The 21269-nt window shown below is 30.7% G+C and overlaps 2 protein-coding genes across 2 annotated transcripts; one reads left to right on the top strand and one right to left on the bottom strand.

The window, feature by feature from the left end:
- Window positions 1-670: 670 nt before the first annotated feature.
- LOC117933372 lies at window positions 671-4146 on the top strand. Its single transcript, XM_034854735.1, has 5 exons — window positions 671-1199; window positions 1392-1541; window positions 1692-1748; window positions 2012-2625; window positions 3214-4146. The coding sequence occupies exons 1-5, from the start codon at window positions 671-673 to the stop codon at window positions 3937-3939; spliced, it is 2076 nt and encodes a 691-aa protein (XP_034710626.1). The 3' UTR covers window positions 3940-4146.
- A 5962-nt stretch (window positions 4147-10108) lies between these two features.
- LOC117933371 (protein ACCELERATED CELL DEATH 6-like) lies at window positions 10109-13484 on the bottom strand. Its single transcript, XM_034854733.1, has 5 exons — window positions 12953-13484; window positions 12649-12798; window positions 12462-12506; window positions 11723-12294; window positions 10109-11039 (listed from the first exon to the last, which is right to left on the bottom strand). The coding sequence occupies exons 1-5, from the start codon at window positions 13482-13484 to the stop codon at window positions 10308-10310; spliced, it is 2031 nt and encodes a 676-aa protein (XP_034710624.1). The 3' UTR covers window positions 10109-10307.
- Window positions 13485-21269: the final 7785 nt, after the last annotated feature.

Genomic DNA, 21269 nt, shown 5'->3' with positions numbered 1-21269 from the left:
ATACATGCTTATAAAAGAGATGGTTATAAGAATAGAATAATTCTTAAAGTGCAGCTTGATGGGAATGCTACTTTAATCAATTGTAAAAGGGAAAACAACATTTTAACTCTCTTGACCTTACTAAGAACAAAAGAATCATATATTTACGATTGTCATAACTTATGAAATAAACAAAGAAACGTAAATTAAATTATAGGTATCTCATTTGCTTCATAAGAAAGTACTGAACTAATAAAAAATCCTGAGAAGAAAGGTATGTTGATAATAAGGATTAAGTGTCATGCCAAAAAAATTGATTGAAAAAATTAACACAAAAATCATTGTGATTGTCATAGAAAATTTAAAATTCTAATTTGTTTCAATTTAAAATATAAGATACAGTTAAAAATCCAGTTATTTGCAACGAGAATAATTATAGTACAAGTTATAAATAGTAAAAATAATAACATAAAAGATCGATTTCAATGAAAATTAGGGTAAAATAGATGCACATTATGTAGAAAAACAACTTTGAAGGTTTTACTTACACCTAATATATTATATTGTATAAGATTTTGAAGGCTTTGTGTATGATATTATGTTGCATTTATATTCCATTCCTTATTCAAACCATATATATATATATATATAAGGCTGCTACTCTCTCATCTTGGTCTCCAAACATTCTCTCATGGCGGCCTCCACTGATTCCAAACCAGACCACAAACTTAACTCACTTCTGTACGATGCCTTGAGGAATCAAAACACCAAGAAAGTGGTCCAGCTCTGCCAGAAAGCTCCGGATGGCCCATTGCACATAACGAGTATACACAAGGACACTGTTCTTCATCTAGCCTGCTACTCCAAACAACGTGATCTTGCCCTTCTATTGGTTAGATTGTTGCCCAACAATCTTAACCAGCGCTTGACCAAAGTTAAAAACGATGTCGGAAACACGATACTCCACGAAGTAGCCACCAGCAACGAGATGACGGAGGTGGCCATGCTAATCTTGGAAAAAGAACGCAAGTTGCTAAGTACTCCTAACATCCTGGGAGAGATGCCACTCTTTCGAGCAGCCCGATTTGGAAAAATTCATATGTTCAAGCTTCTGGCGGACGAAGTTGATAAAGACGGTGATGAGGAGCGTCGTAAACAGCAGTTCCAAAGTAGAGATAAGACAAGTATTCTTCATATTGCTATTATTACTGAGCATTTTGGTGAGTTAGTCTTTTTTTCTTTTTTTCAAAGTCTTCTTCTTTTTCACTCTAGTAATATTTTCTACACATATGCTACATGTCTTTTTCCATATATGTTTGCTTATTTTGCAAAAAAAATTTGAGATAATTTCTGGGTTAATTTCCATACTTAACCCTCTTTATTTTTTTTGAAAAAAAAAAAATGGGAAACAGAGTTGGCAATGTTGATTGTGAAGAGGTACCCATATTTGATTGGCATGAAAGATGGTAACAACATGACAGCTCTTCAACATCTTGCAACTAATCCATCGGCATTTCGAAGTGGAAGCAAACTTGGACTCTTCAAGGGACTCATCTATCGATGTATAATTCATCTAATTCCCTTCTCATCAATTCATGTCATTTACTGGATTACATCGATCTATAGTATAAGTCTCACCTTTTGGAAAGGGATTTCTTTACATTTATATACATTTATAACAGCCTAGAAATCACACAAATAAGGTGTTTCAGGTATTCCAATCAAGAAAAAGACCATGGAAGGAGAAGATCTAAGGACCAAAAGCTCCGGTATGTACATTTCCTTTAGAAATGTTAATTTAATTGTTCTAATATCAAGTACAAAGTGGTATATATCCTAGCAACTAGTAGCTTGAAGTGAACAACAGTTTAATTTGATGATCCTATTTATGAATTTTGTTTTGGGCATAAGGCAGATAACTCCATGTCATTGATTAGCTGAAAAAGTTGAACACCTTTTCCTTTTGATTCGATCAATGATCATGTGTAAAACAACTACTTACATTTATTTGTTTATTCATTTGTTTGAAAAGTTAAATGGCATTTGAAATTGCCCATTTGGGAAGAACTTGGAATTGAAAAGCACAGACATGCTTCAGCTTGGAAACTTGCCCAGGAGTTGATTAAAAATGATACTTCATGGGAGGTTACTGAAAATGCAGCACTTAATCAAGGTAAGCCTAATCAAGAGAAAAGCGATGGCTCGTCTGGGTCGTTGCTAAAAAGAGGAAGAGAAGGGCTCTGTATTGCCTCCCAACACCTAGAGGAAAAGAAAGGACAATGCTGCAAAGAGGAAAAAACCAAAACTACCTTGACAGGGGTCAAGAGTGATGAAACTCCATTATTTCTGGCAACAAGTTGGAAAATTACAGAACTTGTGGAAGAAATACTAAAGAAATATCCTCAGGCAGTTGAGAATGTTAATAAAAAAGGAAGGAACATACTACATGTAGCCATTCAATACCGCCAAATGAAGATTTTTTATATGGTCACAAAGAATGATATGCTAGCAAGGAGGCTAGCACGAGCCACAGACGCGAAAGGGAACTCCTTACTGCATATGGTGGCCAAAAAAAGAAAAGGTCGTGTGCACGAAACTTCCCAAGGCCCTGCACTCGAATTGCAAAAGCAGATGATCCTTTTTGAGGTGCACTTTCACTATTCCATTTGTAAAATTTGCAGCTCACTCTTGCCTAAACCATAACCATAATGCCATGAAAGCCTCAACCCATTGGTTTAGAAACTCAAAGGGTCTGTTTGGTAACATTTTTTTTTTGAAACAGTTTCTGAGAAATTTTCGATAATAAACTTTAATATGGAAAATCAGTTTTCTTGCTGCCTTATCCTCCGTGAAGATACTATATATACACTTATGTAGAATACAAAAGTTTTTACGGCATTCTTCATATTTTAATTGTTTCTTGAAACATTCTATAAAAAAACACCTCAATTTTATTCTAGAAAACAACTATTTTCAGGAAAAAAAAAATTTGAAAAAACTCATGTTCTCAATTTTACAAGTTAGAAAACTGTTAAGAATAGTTTCCAAACAGAGCGAACACTTCAGATACCATTCATACAACATGGAAATGTTGTTAGGGTCCATGATCCAGTGGCTTGAGATGTACCCATGTTTTGATTTATTATGATCAATGATTTAGACTACTACACCAAAAAATATTGAAGATGTTTGAATTTGACCGTAGGTATTAACACTGGTCTTAATGTTGTGCAGAAAGTGGAGAAATTAGTTAAATCCGATTTCTTCAGGCTCTTCAACCATAAGAACCAGACTGCTCAAGAGTTATTTGATAATAACTATTCTAAACTTCATGAGGATTCCAAAAAATGGCTTGAGGAAACATCTAAAAATTGCACTATTGTGGCTGTTCTTATCGCCACTGTCGCCTTTACTGCAGCCTACACTGTACCTGGAGGTAATCAAAGCAGTGGTATGCCAGTCCTTCTCTCCGAACCCTTCTTTGTGGTTTTCACCTTGGCTGATGTAACCTCCCTTACTTTCGCTTTGACATCGGTAGTTTCGTTTCTCTCAATCCTCACATCACCTTTTCGATTACAAGAATTCAAGCACTCTCTTCCTCGTAAACTGATGCTGGCTTTTACATTTTTAATCCTTTCTGTAACAATGATGATGGTGACATTTGCTGCAACAGTCATCCTTATGATCCATAATAAGGAAAGTTGGACAAAAATTGCTCTATACTCAGTTGCATTCCTTCCAGTCCTCGTTTTTGCTCTCTCATATTCAAATCTTTATGCACACCTGGTGAAAGCTTGTTCAAACCTGTTCCAAATTATACAGAAGATTTTTCCAAGGTGTAAGGGTAATAGTCCACATCGCAATGAAGCCCGATGCATGAGTTCCTCCAACCCTCCTGATCAATCTCACGTCAGATCCAGTTTCAGGCTCCCTTCGACACGTCAAATTACTGAAGTTTGAAAGGGGGAAAAACCTTATAGGAACTCCTTACGGTCAAAAGAGGCAACAATCAAATAAGTGATTTAATTTGTTTTCCAACTACTGTTAAGAACTGCTATATCTACATATGTTTAATTTACCTTGTTCTGAGAGTGAATTATGTGTTGTCATTGCTGTATGGTTTTAAATTTTATGAAATTAATAAGAGATGACTAAAGAATAAAATTATTCCTTGTTTCTGCTTTCATTTGACAAACTATTTACTTGATAATTAAAGCCTGATGATGATAGCAGTTTTGATGCAAGTGAGAGAAACAGAAGATGCCACCATTGAAATCCTGATGGATGGCTTCCATTGTTTGTTCAGGAGATGAGGAAGAACTTCATGGATATGGTGTTTTATTGATGAGAATGCTTAATTTTCAACCAGCTTTAATAGAACTTCATTTTACCAGGAAAAAAGAAAGAAAATCACCATGTTAAGTTTCGGAGAGGGAGCTCAAATTAGAAGGACACTAACAAATGGGAGAACACTGATATCTGGCCGAGAGAGGACCAAACAAAGAAGAGAAAAAAATCAATGCAGAAAATATAAAGTATTGCTTTAAGTATTTTCTTTTTTCTACCTTAGGTTGATATTGGATATAGAAAAATAATTTTATTTATTATTGTCACTTCTCTCTTTCTACTTTCATTGTACACATTTCACTTAGATAAGAGAAAATGTGATAAGAGTAGGGATTTTGTTCAAAGTCTTTATATATGTTGGCAATTTCATTTCAAAATTAAACTTCATAACTGATTCCCTTCTGTGTCTTGTTGCCTGTTTCAGTATTCTCTCCATAAAGATGATGAATGCGATTTCATATTCTTGAGGTTGCATGAAAATTGATTTTATCACCTTTGAAGTACTCCTAAAAATTATATGATTTGAAAATGAAAAGTTTCTAAAATATTTTTTGGAAGTAAGTTTCTACTGTTAAGCTGGAAGAATTTTTGAAAATTTTATAATAAATTATTTCTATGCAATTTTTATGAAAGAATTTGATGATTATTGAAAACTTTATTTAAATAGAAAATTACTTTGGAAAGTCAAAATTTGTAAAACTTTTATATTGACTCTCTCAAGGTTTATATTCCTCAATTCTCTCAAGCAGTTAAAATTTAGAATTGTGGTTGACAAAGGGAGATTGTGTCTTTGGAGTTCAAGGTGTTAACCAAACCACACACATGAGAAGAAATAAATTAAAAATATACAAGAGATTTTTAATATGCTTCAGCTATCAATGTGGTCCTTATAGTCATGGAACACATCGATACTCATGAGTCCATTTATCGAATGAAAGAAAAATGTTGCAATGATGAAGGCTCTCCCTCTTCTCTCCATTATCCTCATCACACTCTAATTTTTCCCTCTAAATCAAAATCCTAGATCCTAAAAGGGTTAAAAATATATATATATATATATATATATATATATATATATATATATATATATATATATATATATAATATGGGTGAACTTGTTATTCAATAAATAACTAAAAATTTCCAAGGGGTGTTGCCCCCTTAAACCTCTATGAGCTAACTAGGCAACTCAATCTCCACAAACTCATCATCCGGCATCTCTTGCATAATGCAACAAAACTAATTTAGGCTTTACAATCCAACATGAAGAGTGCACAATTACTTGCTTAGAAGGAGTTTGAGATGTGTTCACTACCATACAAGTCTGTGAGACTTGTGACTTCACTAGAGTAAAAAGATAGTTCAAATTAAGGGTAAGTCCAAGAACTACCAAAGATACAAAGATTGCATTGAAAGTTTGGTTGTTTGGTGGCTTTATGCTTATGGGTTTTTTTGTTTGACAGTTGCCATGTAAATATGTTATTCAAAATTTGTGTGAGGCTTCATTACAATATTGAATTGATATTATATACTGAAAAGTGGGACTAAAAAAAATGTTATGTATACACTTTAGATCTTATGCTTTATGCCTAACTTCAATCACATTTGTTTGTATCTACATCTCATTGCTTTATATTTTGATTCTATTTATTTGTATTTGGTCTTATTTCTTTATACATCGGTCTCATTTATTTGTACACTCATCCTATAGTGTAGATTTTACTATATAATTTCAATGACCCAAATCATGTCTTTGGTAGATACCAAATTGGTACCCTAGAATTTTTCTTTATGTAATTGTATTACGTTCACTTAAATAAAATATCAAAATCATATCTAAAATAGAATTATCTCTCAACAAATAAATATAGAGTAGCTAGGAGAAGAATTTAATGCAACAAAATGATTTGATAAAGCAACAAAAACTAGATAAGTTGATAACAACAAAATTAAAACTAAAATACATGAAGGAAATTGACTACATATCCCTTAGGTCTAAGGAAAAAGAACAAAAACTAGGTGCCCAATGACTTGCACTTGAATTTGATTCTACCTCCTCAACAAACACACCAAAGTTTTCACCTAAAAAGCATTAAAATATTTAAGGTGAATATAAAGCCCAACAAATAGTCATGATACACAAGTGTTACGACAGTTAATCCAAGGTAAAAATAGTACTAATATCTATAATAATTTTGATGTAAAAAATTAGCATAATATAATAATAATAGAATTTAAAAAATGTAAAAGATATATGTAAAACATGTAGTCATAGGTTTGGACACATGTGTCAAACCATCAACTATATAAAAGCCGACTATCTATGGTAGTCTCTCGTCAAAATGGTCGACGAGGTCTCACTATCATTGATCATGATACCAAGGAGTTCATCTCCTAGGCATGCTATTAGAGGCACAAAAAAGTGCACTCTGCTATTTTGAGCTATATCACCTAACCCAAGTCAAAACTTATAGCCCCACCTTATTGCCTCCTCCTTGCTATATAAGTCATGTAGAGTTTCAAAACAAAACTACATGAAATAGTTCATAGATGTATGTGTTATCATGTCTATCATATATTAATGCCCAATAGCTAATAATTTATGTAAATTACAATAGGACATGTATTCATCATCTATAAATATATGTAAGGAATTAAATAATCATTTGAAAACAAAGTAATATTTATTTTTACAAATGTAGTATAAATTATATGTATTTGACCAAATAAAAATTAAGCAAGTAATATATAATATATACAAGAGATAATTCTTTTAGAAAAATTTAATAAAATTATGTGTAAGATAATTTCTCACGTGAAATCTTTGTAGTTACAATCATATTAGAATTCGCAATATGGCGCTTCCCCAAACTCTAGGTTCTCTCCTAAGAAAAGAAAGTTTAAATAAATATAGAGATTTAAGAATTCCATAAAATCTGAGACTAAAATCCTAAGGCTTTGTTAACCTAGTTTGACCAATTTGGACAACAACCTAAACTAAAATATATGAACTTTCTAAAAATAACAATATAGGCAAACAAAGTCCAACTTGAGTGAAACTTGAGCCAGGGAGATCATTGACAAATCTAGCCATCTAAAAAATTAATAACTAAGTTAGATGGTTACTAAAAGATCATCAACTAAGCCTCAACCTAAATTAGTTAGATTTATCCAAAACATGATGAAACACTGTTCACTTTTTCATTTTTTCTCACAAACCAAACAAATTCTAAAAATTATGTATCCAAATCAACCCTATGATGAGTCTAAATTTTTTTTAAAAATAATTTATAAACCCATAATGAACATAAATAATGGTAAAATTCCCAAAATCGAAAACTTTCTTATCACATAGTATTGAAAATCAATTGACATCTATTAAATTCTTTTCCTAGCTATGCAAAATAAAAATAATATAAAAATAAAATAAAATCTAAGATATAAAATTAACTAAGGGTCAAGATCCTTAGCCAAAATTTCCCATCATTCCAAGAAACATGAGTGATTCAAATCTACCTTAATTAGCTAAAGTCCCCTATTTTTCAACAATCTATTTGGAATTTTCATGTAAACCTATCATTGTCCAAATGTAACAAAACTTAGATGATTGGACTCATTATCTACTCTACTATTTTATAAAATAATTTGGATTTTTAGTATACTTTTGAAAAACCCCTTAATTTAAAGAGCCCAAGTTGGTCAAAATACCAAACACAAGATACTCCTTCAAGAGAATTTTCTTCTTTCCATAGAGTAATCTCCATCAACCTAATTCAAATCTTTTTTATTAAATATGAATGAGCTACAATTTTGGGTCTTCCAATATTGCAATAATTTGGGGATCACCTGTTGTAGGTTGAAAAAGCAAAACCAAAATCCCCTTGAATAACAACACCTAGGAATTCATTCTAATATAGTTCCCAACAATTATATATAAATTTAGACTTAAAATCCAATATTTTTTTAAACATCCAAACAGCTTATAACCTAAGGAAAGTTAAGGTTATAGTCGTTCTATTGTACTTTCATTTCAAGTAATGAGATACTTAGAACTAGGTACATGTATTTGGACATTAAAAATTATTTCTATATTAACATTTTCCTTCACTTTCTTGGTAACCAAATGATTCATAAAGCAAGGGAAAATAGTTAAAAATCATAAAATTTCATCAGATGCGATATCTTAATCCTCTAACATCACTTTCCCAATCAATTTAAGAGTAAGAAGATGAAATTAAATTATAAATGAAGATTGAATTATAAATAAAGATTAAATTTGATTTTTAAAGAAATGGAAAAGATTTTTGTACCATAAGATAAATAGAGAAAAGTTTCCTCTTAACTCTTAAAGACTCCTAACCTTTGTTCTTCTTACATACCCTTTTGAAGCCTCACCATCACAATGAAGAAGAAAAGAAGAGGAGAAGAAAACTTGAGGAAGAAGATAAAAAATGATGGATTTTCTCTTCCATTTAGCTTTATGTGCTTTTGAAGCATTTGTGAATTTACTATTATGTCTTCCTTGTATTCATGGAATGATGCAATAACAACAATCATGCTCCTAAAATCAATATATTCCTCTAAGTATGCTAAGTATTCCCTAAATTTGCTTACTTTATGTTATTAACTAATCTCATTAATTTCCTGTGTGATTATTTATAATTACTTAAATTCAGGCTAGATCTTTAATATTTTAGAGTTATGAATTTATGATTTAACGAGAATTCAATCCATTATAAAAATTGAACAAGTTAACTCAAATTGTATTCATTAAATTAAATATCTTGGGTTGTAACAATCTGATACAATACTCACCTTACATATTAATTTTTCTTGAAAATATGTTTTTAATGTTTACTTTCTTATGTCACTAGGTTCTATTAATGAAATTGATTATGTCATCACATATAATTACATTTTCTTTAATTATTCTATTTTTTAAAGCAATTTAAATTTGTTACTAGCTATAATTTGTCCTTATTATTTATTAATCATCAATGGTAAATTGATGATGCTGATATATTAAATTTTGTTTACTTCCTCAATTATTTTAAATTTATTAGAGAATTTTAATTATTCTATCCATACACTTTTTTTAATTGCATTTTAATCAAAAAATAATCTTACTAAAACTCTCATATGAGATGTTACAAATAGCCTAATTAATTAATATTCGGTGGAGTCCACTTATTATGAAATTAGGTAGAAAAAATGTGATAATAATAAATATAGCTGTTTTCCTCTCTTTGATACTAGAAAATGATAAAAATAACATCTAATTTGGTCTCATTCTTTTATTTCTTATCTCATTTATTTGTATATACTCAATATCATTTAATTATATCTTGATCTCATTGATTTGTATCATCACCCAATGGGTTAGATTACACCATACACTTTTAATATATCCCTGATCGTCTCTTGGGTGAGTGCTGAAAAAGTATCCTAGAATTTTCGAAAAACTAATATTAGGAGTCCATAACATTTTTGTTTTAGTTTATATTACCTATTTCTCCCATTTGTCATCCTCCAAGTGCTTTTTTTTGGTTCATTTCATGGTTAAAAATGTTGTCTCATTTCTTTTGGTGCCTATGAAAGTACTGCCCTTTAGTCCAAGGCTTAGTACGGGAAATCATGACCAGCCCGTTGGTTATTACAATTGGGCTATCTAGACCAAGGTTGCTGGTGTCCATTAACTATTACCTCCATACCCCAGTGGTATTCCTTAATCATATTAGGGTTATGGTCTGTTAAATCATGAATATATGTTTTGTTCAACGAATCAAAGCAAAGCAGAAGCCAGCACTTCTGTATTCTTACATCACATTGACATTATTAATTCACTCTCAGAACATGGTAAAATAAACATACATGTAGTTCTTTATACATATAGTAGTTGGAATTCGAAAAGGAGAAAACAATATTTGAAATGAGCTCAAGATTCTGATGCGGAATTATTACTTCAAATGAAGCTTCACCTTTCAAACTTCAACATTGGTAGTTTGAGATGTAGAAGGGCGCCTGGAACAGGATGCCCTAGATTGAGGAGGGTCGGAGTAAATTGTGGATAGGGATTCATTAGGAGGAAGGCTACTACTGCTTCCACATGGATCCGGAACAATCTTCTTCATGAACTTCCAAAAGTGTCTGCAAGCTTTCACAAGTTGTACATAAAGAGGAGAATAGGTGACTGCAAAAATGATAACTGGCAAGAATGCAACTGAGTATAGTGCAATTTGTGTCCAGTTTTCCTTATTATGGATTGTAAGGATGATTGTTGCTCCGAACGCCACCATCATCATTGTCACAGAGAGGATCAAAAATGTAAAACCCATCATCAGCTTTTGAATAAGAGAGTGCTTGAAGTCTTCTAATCGGAAAGGAGATGTGAGGATTGAGAGAAATGTGACTACTGATGTCAAAGCCAAAGAAAGGGAGATTATATCGGCCAAGGTGAAAACCACGAAGAATGGCTGAGAGAGGAGGACGGGTATACCAGTGCTTTGATTACCTCCAGGTACAGTGTAGGCTGCAGCAAATGCGACAGTAGCTATCAGAACACCCACAATGGAGCAATTTTCAGAGGTTCGTTTTGTCCATTCTTTGGATTCCTCATGAAGTTGAGAATAGTTATCAACTAATAATTCCTCAGCAGTCTGGTTCTTATGGTTGAAGAGCCTAACGAAATCGGATTTTACTAATCCCTTCACTTTCTGCGCACACAATCAATTTAAGAGTATTGTTAATATATAGCTGCATACTCAAATTCAAACCTCTTCAACATTCCTTTTGATATAGTACTCGAAAGCAACTGCGATCATGGACCCTAACATCATTTCCATATATGTATAAATGATATTCAAGCCAATGCTTGAAGCTTCCACAAGTGTTAGCCTGTGAAGTCTGAATCTATCTTGTTGTGTTATGCAAATGATGTCGGGGGGTTTGAGCTCCTCATTAAGCTAATGGAGGTTGAGCTCCTTGCTGAGCTCATAGAGGTAGAGCTCCCGGTTGAGCTTGTGGCAGTCAAGTTGTCTGATCGGCTCGTGGGGGTTTAAAGGGGTAGCGTCATTGGATAATTTTCTTTTTTTTATTGAATCGTAAGTTTGTCCTTATTGTATTTAACCCCTTTATGATTTAGGGTTTCAAGAAAAGGAAAAAAAACGAGGCAGCCGCAATTGTGAAGAGAAGAAGAAACTTCACTATTGTAACTTTACATCTTTTAATTAGTGAATTCTTGAGTTTTGGTGTGCTTGTAGACATAGGAATTATATTGATCACCAAACCACATTAAAGTCTCTCTTTTTATTTCTTGTGTGTGATTGGGTTAACAATAACAAGATGATCTAAGCAAGAGTATATATGAAAATTTAGAAATGGGAGAGTGAAAATGCACCTCAAAAAGGAGCAACTGCTCTTGCAGTTCGAATGCAGGACCTTGGGACGTTTTCTCTTCAAGACGTTTTCTCTTCTTGGCAACCATATGCAGCATGGAGTTCCCTTTAGTGTCTGTGGCTCGCAATAGCCTCCGCGTTAGCATTTCATCCTTCATCACCTTCTTAAAAATCTTCATTTGGCGGTATTGGATGGCTACATGTAATATGTTCCTTCCTTTTTCATTAATATGCTCGGCTGCCTGTGGATAGCTTTTCAGTATTTTTTCCACCATATCTGGAATTTTCCACATTGTTGCCAAAAATAATGGAGTTTCATCTCTCTTGACCCCTGCAGTGGGAGTTTTGATGTTTTTTTTGCAGCAGCATTCTCTAGTCTTTTCCTCGAGCTGTTGGGAGGATGAGTCTTCGATTTCCTCTGGATAAGGCTTACCTCGATTAAGTAATCGAATTTCAGTAACCTCCCATGAAGTATCATGTTTAATTAACTTCTCAGCAAGTTCCCAAGCTGAAACATGTTTGATCTTTTCATCCCTAACTTCCTTCCAAATGGGCAATTCCCAACGCCATTTAGCTTTTCATACAAAAAAACCAAGACAAAAATATGTTTAGCATTTTTTGCTTGGGACAAAAATACTTGCTATAATATTGGTTTTAGGTTAAACTTTCATGCTGAGGACAATCAAAAGAGGACTCCTTGATGAGCATGCTACCCTATATGTGCCCAGTCCATGTACATACCGCATCTTTGATCCCCTTCCGTGATCTTTGTCTTGCTTGGGACACCTGAAACAGTTATTTATGTGATTTCTATACATGTATCTCACAAAAAAAAAAAAAAAAAGCATTAATTTCCTTCTAAATGGATAAAAGAATAGATCAATAAATGGAATATAAATTGATGAAGAGGGAATTAGATGAATTATACAATGGTAGATGAGTCCCTTGAGGAATCCAAGTTTGCTTCTGCTTTGAAACACGGTTGGATTACTTGCGAGATGCTGAAGAGCCGTCATCTTATTACCATCTTTTGCTCCAATCAAATCTGGATATCTCTCTGTGATCATCATTGCCAAGTCTGTTTCCCATTTTTTTGAAAAATTGTAAGGGTTCTAGTATGAAAATTGACTCGGAAATTATAGCATATATATACATATATAGAAAGAGATTAATAGAGTGAAAGAGTGAAGGAGGACAAGAAGGCCTTGGAAAAAATGAGCAGAGGAACTCACCAAAGTGCTCAGTAATGACAGCAATATGAAGAATAGACGTTCCATCTTTACTCTGGAGCTGTTCTTTACTAACCTCCCGATTGTCTTTATCAACTTCGTGCGCCAGAAGCTTGAACATTTTAATTTTCCCGAACCGGACCGCACGGAAAAGAGGCGTCTCTCCGAGGATGTTACGCTTAGTTAGCAACTTGCGTTGTTTCGCTATCATTACCGTGGCCACCTGGGTCATGCTGTTGCTGGTGGCTGCTTCGTGGAGTACAGTGTTTCCGACGTCGTTTTTAAGCTTGGTGAGGCGCAGGTTGGGATTATTGGGCAACAGTTGAACTAATTCCTCTGCAAGATGAGGCTGCTTGGAGTAACAGGCCAGATGAAGAACAGTGTCTTTGTGTATGCTTGTTACGTGTAATGGTCCATCGGAAGTACTTTCTTGCCTACAGAGTTCGATCACGACGTCCTTATCATTTTCCATCAAGGCATGGAACAGGCGTGCGTTGAGTTCACGTTCTTTTTCGGAGTCGCTGACGGCCGCCATGGGAGCGTGTTTGAATAGGAAGATGGGAATGCCTTTCTGCTCAACAATGGATGCTTATATAAATGTTTAGTCTTTAAATTGATATTTATTGTGGTTTGAATTGGCCTTCAAGGAGCCAAAATTCTCCTTTCAATATTCAATAAAGCTTTGAGGTTAATTTTATTAGAAACATGAAATTATTTTATATTTACTAAAACTTTTACAATAATAATTAGATTCTTTTTAAGAATTGTTCTTGAAATCAAATCTTAAAAACGATTCTTGAAAATAACTTTTTAAAATAATTTTTGAAAATCAGTTTATAATATTTTGCAGAACAAATATTTGTTTGAAACAGGTAATATTCTTTTTAAAAATAATTTTTATATATGATACTTTATTTTTAATTATTCTCTATAATTGTATAATTATTTTTTAAAGTAGTTATAAAAAAACAATAAAAAAATTAAAATATATTTTTGAAAATATAACATGTGTTTTATTTGTAAGATGATAAAATTTATTTATATTTTCTAATTTCTAATTACCAAAAATTTTTCCTATTTTTCTCGAAAGAATCAAAAACTATTTTAAAAAACAATTATCAAACATAACCTAATATTATCATTCTAAAATTATGATTTTATCTTCAAAAATAAAAATAAATAAAACTATTTCAAACTGGGGCTTAGTTATTACAAGAGGGTAAAATGCACTGTGTGCTCCAACTATAAGTGAAAAAATACAAGGATACAATATGCTTAGTCTTGAATTGCTTGATTGCTCAAATAAAGTAACAAAATTTGTTATACATCCTACAATAAAAAAATTTACAAATTAGAAATTAATTTTCTCCTATTACAATATTTGATATACCATATCCTTTATTTATGTGTGTACCATATTTGTGAAACCTTCACAACCCTAAAAAATGTATTATTTATATAATAATAAAAAATAGTCGTATTAAATTTTAACCCCTTTTCATTTCTAATTTCAATGTGCATAAGATAACTAGTAGTTAAATTATTAGCTAAAATCCTTCTTTTGTTTTTTTTTCATGAATGTGGTGAACATTTTGACATTGACATGCCAATTCTTTGCTTGCTTATAAAGTTAACAAAGTTCAACCTTGTATTTCAAGAATTATTATATTCCTATAGCATTCAACTTTCATAAACTTGTATGTCAAGATTCATATTGAACTTTTAAGAACTTTTAATACATGAGCATGCATTTATAAAGTTTGTGATTGAAAGAAAAAAGAGAGTAAGAAGATTTTGGTTAATGAATTAAAACATGTACGCATTTACTTATTGTAGATATTGAAAATGATATTGATAAAAGTTTCGATTACACTTGAGTGGATTCTTTTTTTTTTGTAAGTCAGTCAACATTTCGATTTTAAAAATATGTGTATTGGGATAAGATTAAAAATATTTTGATTAATGGTGTCTTCCTTTTTAGATTAATTTATAATAAAATTAAGCTAATAGTCAAAATATAAAGTTTCATACCAATAATAGTTATACTTCATAAGTTTTGATGATTTTCTACTTTTTATAAATTTGTGCATCAAAATTTATGTTGCACTTTAAAAATGTGGGTATTGACTTCAAAAATATGCATGTTGGTTTAATAATTCCTTGCTTACTTCACAAGGTTAACAAAGTTTATACTTGTCTTCACTACAAGAAAATTGACTTTTAGCGACAAAATATTTTGTCACTGAAAGTCTAAATTTCGTCTACAAAAACATTCCCCAACGAAAATTCTTTCGTGCCTTGTTCGTCGCCCTAGACCCGTCGCTAAAAGTTTCGTGACAAAAATCTTATTTCGTCGCCCAAAGTTTTCCTTGATGAAATAAAATTTTGTCACTGAAGGTGTTTTCCAACGAAATATTTCAGCAACAAAAGTAAGAATTTTTGTCACGAAAAAAATAAAATTTGTCCCAAAAATTGTCAATATTTAATGCCGACGAATTTTATTTTTATTGCCAAATATTTTTGGTAACAAATTAATTTCGTCGATGATAGTCTATCGTCTTTGTTAGTTGTCTTGGCCACGCCTCAGGCCTTCGCCATTCACCCACAGTGCTAGCTCACCTGTCAAACATGTGACCAAGCTCTGATACCACTTGTAGATCGAGGTGCTTCGTACTTCCCAGTGGGTCACTCATCCTAAGATTTCTTTGACTACAGCACGCTTAACCACAGAGTATTTTATGACAAGGCCCCCATTTGTTCTGAAAACCAATTGGTGATCAGAATTGGGACCTTATATTATTTAAGGTCACTCTCCATAGTTGACATGAATTTGACTTGAACTCAATTATACTCAACCCAAAATCATGAAAGGGTGTTAGATTCAAGTCATATTGACAAGTCATATCAAATTTTGTCACCTCTAAACAAACCTAATGTTAAATGAGAACAAATTAGAGGACTATAGTTTATTAATAGCTAGAATAAATTCAATTCCAGACTTATGGATTAAAGTGATAAATTTGAAATATGAAATAAAAGTATAATTGAAAGACAATGTTAGGAGAATGTCAAAGTGTAATACTCATATTGACATTAATAAAATAATGATCAAAATGAAATTAGGATTCTACATCATTTTTTTTTCTTTCCCTTTCTCATCTATTCCAAACAAAAATATCAAACATAATGAAACACTATAAATATAAATCATATAATAATTTATGATATATTTCAATTATTTTTATAACTACATTTGTTTTAAATATTTGATTAAAAATGCATACAAATATAAAAACTCCTTTACAAGTTAGTAGCCATAGAAGTTACTATTTTGCGGTATAATTTAAGATTTTATTCTTAATAACTAATCAATTTTGATAAATTAGTAATTAATAATTAAAAATAATAAATATATAATTGATCAATAAAAAATAAAATAACCAATTATTAATAAAGATGTGGTTGAAAACTTTTAAAAAAACTTTATATTTATATAGAATTTCATATGTGCTATATATATCAAACATTTTTTATTTTGTAAATATGAAAATAGAGCTAGGCATATAGTACTTACAATATATTATATCATATAATATTTAACTTATACTTATTTATTTATTAATAATATATGATATCTTTGTACACATAAATAATATTTGGAATTTTATGTAGGTAGAATGTTTTTATAGATACTAGACAATTTATTTGAGAAAGTTAATTCTGACCAATTATTTAAAAACCAAGTAATAATTAAAAAAAAATCTATTAATTTAAACTAGGTAACTAAATGTTAGTATAAATTTACTTCTTGAGTGGATAAGGTATGATTTTGAATAAATTTACTTATTCATAGCTAACATAAATTTAATACTACATTGGACTTGTATGGATAACTTTTACCTAATATAATAAAAATCATTTAGTAGTATTTATGTATGTGTAGCACCATATAATAATATTGAAATTTAAATAAATTTATATCATAGGATGTAATCTTACATATCTTGGATTATCTATTGTTATTATTTATATATATATATATATAAATATAAATAACATATTACACTATAAATATTAATTGCTTAAATAATTTACATTTTTGTTATTTCATAACAATACTATTATTACATAATAGAACATTTAAATTTAAATAAATCTACATTCTAGTATTTAATTTTGAGGATCCTTAATTTTTATTATTATTTATATAAATAAAATATTAGAGTACAAATATTAAGTGTCAACAAATATATATTGTATTATTTCATAGTATAAATAATCTACTTATTTATTAATATTCTTTATTAATATCACAATTTAATAACATTATTTGGTGACAAAATTACTCAATTTGTCAGAAAATAATATAATTACCGACGAAACCATTTTGTAAGCAAAAATAGATAAAAGGTTGTAACTTTTAGTGAGGAAATTATTTTCATCACCAAAATTATAATTAGTGATAAATACTTTCGTAGGGAAATAGTTTATTTTTGTCACAAAAGTGTTTACGCGCGCCAAATTTTCCCGCCACATCTTTTAGCGACAAAAATTTCAAATTCGTTAGGAAAAGTTTGTAGAAAATTGGCATTATTGACAACATCTAAAATTTCATCGGTAAAAGTTACTTTTAGCGACAAAATTAGAATTCGCCCCTAAATTTTTGTCACGAAAAGTACATTTTCTTGTAGTGCTTCCTTTTTTGGTTAGTTGAGAAAATTAAAGTAAATCACAAGAGAACAAGGTTGCATAGCCAAGAAGTTGTACTTCAAGAATAATTATATTCTTATACCCTATGTTTTTATAAACTTGCAAATGAATGCATGTTCAACTTTTAATCAATTCAAGTTAAATATACAATAAAAAAATTACTCGAATTTCAAAATTAAAAGATATATTTAGTTTTAATGAAGATATTAAAATATTGGTCAAAATTTAGATCAAATGAAAGAATAGCATCTTTCTAATAATAATAAAAAAAATATACTTAATAAACTCGATCAATCATTAATTTATATTTTTTTCTTTTTAATATATAAATTGTACTCTTCTCTAATTTGCATCACCAATCCCTAGTTTTGAGATAATTATGCCTTAAATTATATGCTTAGGAGATCGAGCTCATAAGTGGCTTTGAGTCTCTAGTTTTACACATTATCATACTCTTAAATTATATGTTTAGGAGGTAACGGGGCTAAGTGAATGTGAATTTTTTTAATAAAAAGATTCAAATAAGATATATTTACTTCCATGGATATTGAAAACATGTGTGCATTGTTAGGGCTAGGGCTTCTTTGATTGCATGATAAGATTAACAAAGCAAAATGCTATTAGAATTTCATGAAAAGATAGGTTCTCCATGTTTGTAGTTCAAGCTTTATTATATTCCTTTAATCTTCTACTTTTATGAACTTGTATATCAAGATTCATGTTCAACTTTTAAGCCATTTAGATTAGACTTGATGCATTTCATTCTTCATTAACTTGAATTTTAACTTACATTAAGTAGTAGTTCAATGGGATATAAGGATATTAGTTTTGACATGTGCTCTATTTTTAGTTGGATTTTCTCATTGAGTGAACCATAAATTTTTCTTTTTCATCTCGTGAGTTTACTTTATTTCTCATTCCACACAAAGACTCACATGATCATTGTTCCTTATATATTAAAATTATGTTTGGTTTCTGAAAAGTACTAAAGAAAGAAAAAAAAATACTAAAGAAAATGATTTGTTAATATTTGGTTTTATTATAAATATATGAAATGAGTTTTTTTTTTCTTTTTTCTTTTTTTAAGTGAAATGAGTTTAAAGAAATGTATGATAATAGTTTTTTTTTTTTTTTTTTGAAAATTGAGTCAAGGTATAGAATTTCAATTTTTCTTTTCTTTTATGTGTGTTTTTCGAGGGTAGGAAATATTTTGATGGAAACCACCTCTAGAAACATTCTCGTCTTTCCAAGCTTGCATTCTTCTTAGTTAATTTGTGAAGTTTTAAAGGTATAAATTATAAATGGAGAAGATTAATTTGCTTATAGCTAAACAATCTATGACTAGTTTGGCACTTTGAATTACAAAAATTTATTGGGAATTTGAGTGATTTAGGTTTATGCCTCTCTGAATCAAAAGTCTAATTGGCACTTCATCGTTGTATGATTTGAAAATTCATTATGATGATATTGTGACACAAATAAACTTTTCTTTTCCATTTCGCTCCCATGTAAAACCTATTATCTTATAATCGGAAAGAACCAATTTTAGTGTTAAACCATATTAACTATGACTGTATGCATTACTAGGTCTATTATAGCTCTAATCCTAGACCAAACTAATTATGGTTACCCTAAAATTTTGCTACAATGATTTAATTTGTAACACACATACCTCTCTTTCTCATTTCATTTCAAACCGAAAACATCTACTCTATATAATTTGAAAGAATGATCTTAGTGTCGGACCTGTAAGCATTTTTTCGGTTATAGCTATAACCCTAAATTACATGTATATATATCAAGGTAGGATTTGATAAATTACAATTAGGATTAGATAACTAGTTAAGCACATAATAAAAATTGCTAAAAATCAAAATATCTAAAATTTTCAAAAAAAAAAAGTTTTAATCATTTTATGATAAATAAAAAATTATAAATGTAAGTTTCAATAATCTTAGTAATTGAAAAATAAAATAGGGAGAAGAAAATGTCAAATAATTTTTTAAAGGAATTTTTCACAAAAAAAAAATTGAAATAAAAATTTATATATCATAAATTTTATTTTTTTTTAAATTTAAAATTGTAATAATTTTTTGTATTAGAAATGTACGTAGGTCACACAAAAAGGTTTAATTAAGGAGATTTGAATTATTTCAAATTATTTTAAATAAGAATTTAGGATAATTTTAGTAGAAATTTAATTAAATACGAGTTTACTATAAAATATTAAATGATTTTTTTAATTTAAATTAATTTTCTTATCATGGGATAAATTAGTATTTTTTTTTTTCATTTTTTATTTTTTTTATTATTATTTTTTTTTATTACAGGATTGAGTTGGACTGGAGCTGCAGATCGGGCCTAGCTGCTGCCCCAAATTTTCGAAGAGGTTTGGGCTGGGCTTTGTGCCAACAGGTTTACGAATTTTAAATTATTTTACAAGAAATAATTCAAAATGTGAAATGTAAATTTGGGGGTTTGGTCATGTTTTTAAAAACTCTTTTTATTTTTTAATTTAAAAATAATTTTAAAAAACATGATTAAACAGAACTATATTTTCTTTTTGTTTTTAAAAATAAGTAAAAACAATCTCTATTTATTTTTTAAAAATTGTTTTTTATTTCACTTTATTTTTAAAAATTGTTTCCAAAGAACAATTGTTAAAGAGTGTTAGAAAATTTTAAAAATAGTTTTTTATTTTTAAAAATAGAAAATTAATTTTAAATCACACCACCAAACAAGTTATTGGTTTTTAAAAATATTAGTTTGGTGTAAAAATATAAAAAGATTATATCTAGAAAAAATATAATATTTTTATTTTATTTTTTAATAACTTTTTTAAAAAATAATAATAAATCGAGCGAAAATGGTGGTGCTCGGAGCAATTTTAAGTTGCAACAATTGAAGCACCGTGAAGAGAATCGGACTTGGCATGATGCTGTGACTCGGGTACACATGCACCTGAAAATCACAGTGTTGTTACTTCACTAAGTATATAAATTCCGGCGAGGGCGACGGAGCGACGAGGTTGGGGGACTTTTGAATTTTCCACGGAAGAAGTGGACATATTTTTCTGTGGGAGAAGAGAGTTTAGTTTTGAAGGCAATGGCGGAGCAGCAGATGGATTTCAGAGCTGAACGATCGCCGGAAAGAGGAACTTCTGCTGTGATACGTAGGGTTCCGATAGGCATTATTGGCGGCAACGAGAACTCCTTTCGACCTATTGCTTTGGCTATTGGGCCCTATCACCATGGAAATGAGAACATGAGGCGGACGGAAGAGTGTAAGGCGGGAGCTGATTGAGAAATCGCCTGAACTGAAGAAATTTGAACCTGAGGTGAGAGGGTAGTGTAGGGACCCATCCCTGATGACACGTGGCACACGTCCACTGACGATACGTGGCGCGCTCTCCTATCCGGACCCCCTGAAATAAAGAGCACACGGAACTCGCAAAACATCCTATCCGGACCACCGCCATTACTCATCCGACGACCTTTCATATTCTATCCGGATATGTCCATCCGGATCACTGACCAAACCAAAGCGTGCCTCACTACGTCATTCTGACATCCCGTCACAATTCATATTCCGATACCTGCAGAGTGAAAAG

This window comes from Vitis riparia, chromosome 16 (genome assembly GCF_004353265.1).
Source record: "Vitis riparia cultivar Riparia Gloire de Montpellier isolate 1030 chromosome 16, EGFV_Vit.rip_1.0, whole genome shotgun sequence".
NCBI lineage: Eukaryota > Viridiplantae > Streptophyta > Magnoliopsida > Vitales > Vitaceae > Vitis > Vitis riparia.
This window is presented reverse-complemented; position numbering and strand designations above follow the sequence as displayed.

Excerpts from the sequence above, each read along its gene's own strand:
- LOC117933372 (XM_034854735.1), top strand. The coding sequence starts at position 671 with ATGGCGGCCTCCACTGATTCCAAACCAGACCACAAACTTAACTCACTT. Across the intron at positions 1,749-2,011 it reads TCTAAGGACCAAAAGCTCCG|TTAAATGGCATTTGAAATTG; the intron begins GTATGTACATTT and ends TTGTTTGAAAAG. Across the intron at positions 2,626-3,213 it reads AGCAGATGATCCTTTTTGAG|AAAGTGGAGAAATTAGTTAA; the intron begins GTGCACTTTCAC and ends AATGTTGTGCAG.
- LOC117933371 (XM_034854733.1), bottom strand. The coding sequence starts at position 13,484 with ATGGCGGCCGTCAGCGACTCCGAAAAAGAACGTGAACTCAACGCACGC. Across the intron at positions 12,295-12,461 it reads GGAAGGGGATCAAAGATGCG|CTAAATGGCGTTGGGAATTG; the intron begins GTATGTACATGG and ends TTGTATGAAAAG. Across the intron at positions 11,040-11,722 it reads AGCAGTTGCTCCTTTTTGAG|AAAGTGAAGGGATTAGTAAA; the intron begins GTGCATTTTCAC and ends TTGTGTGCGCAG.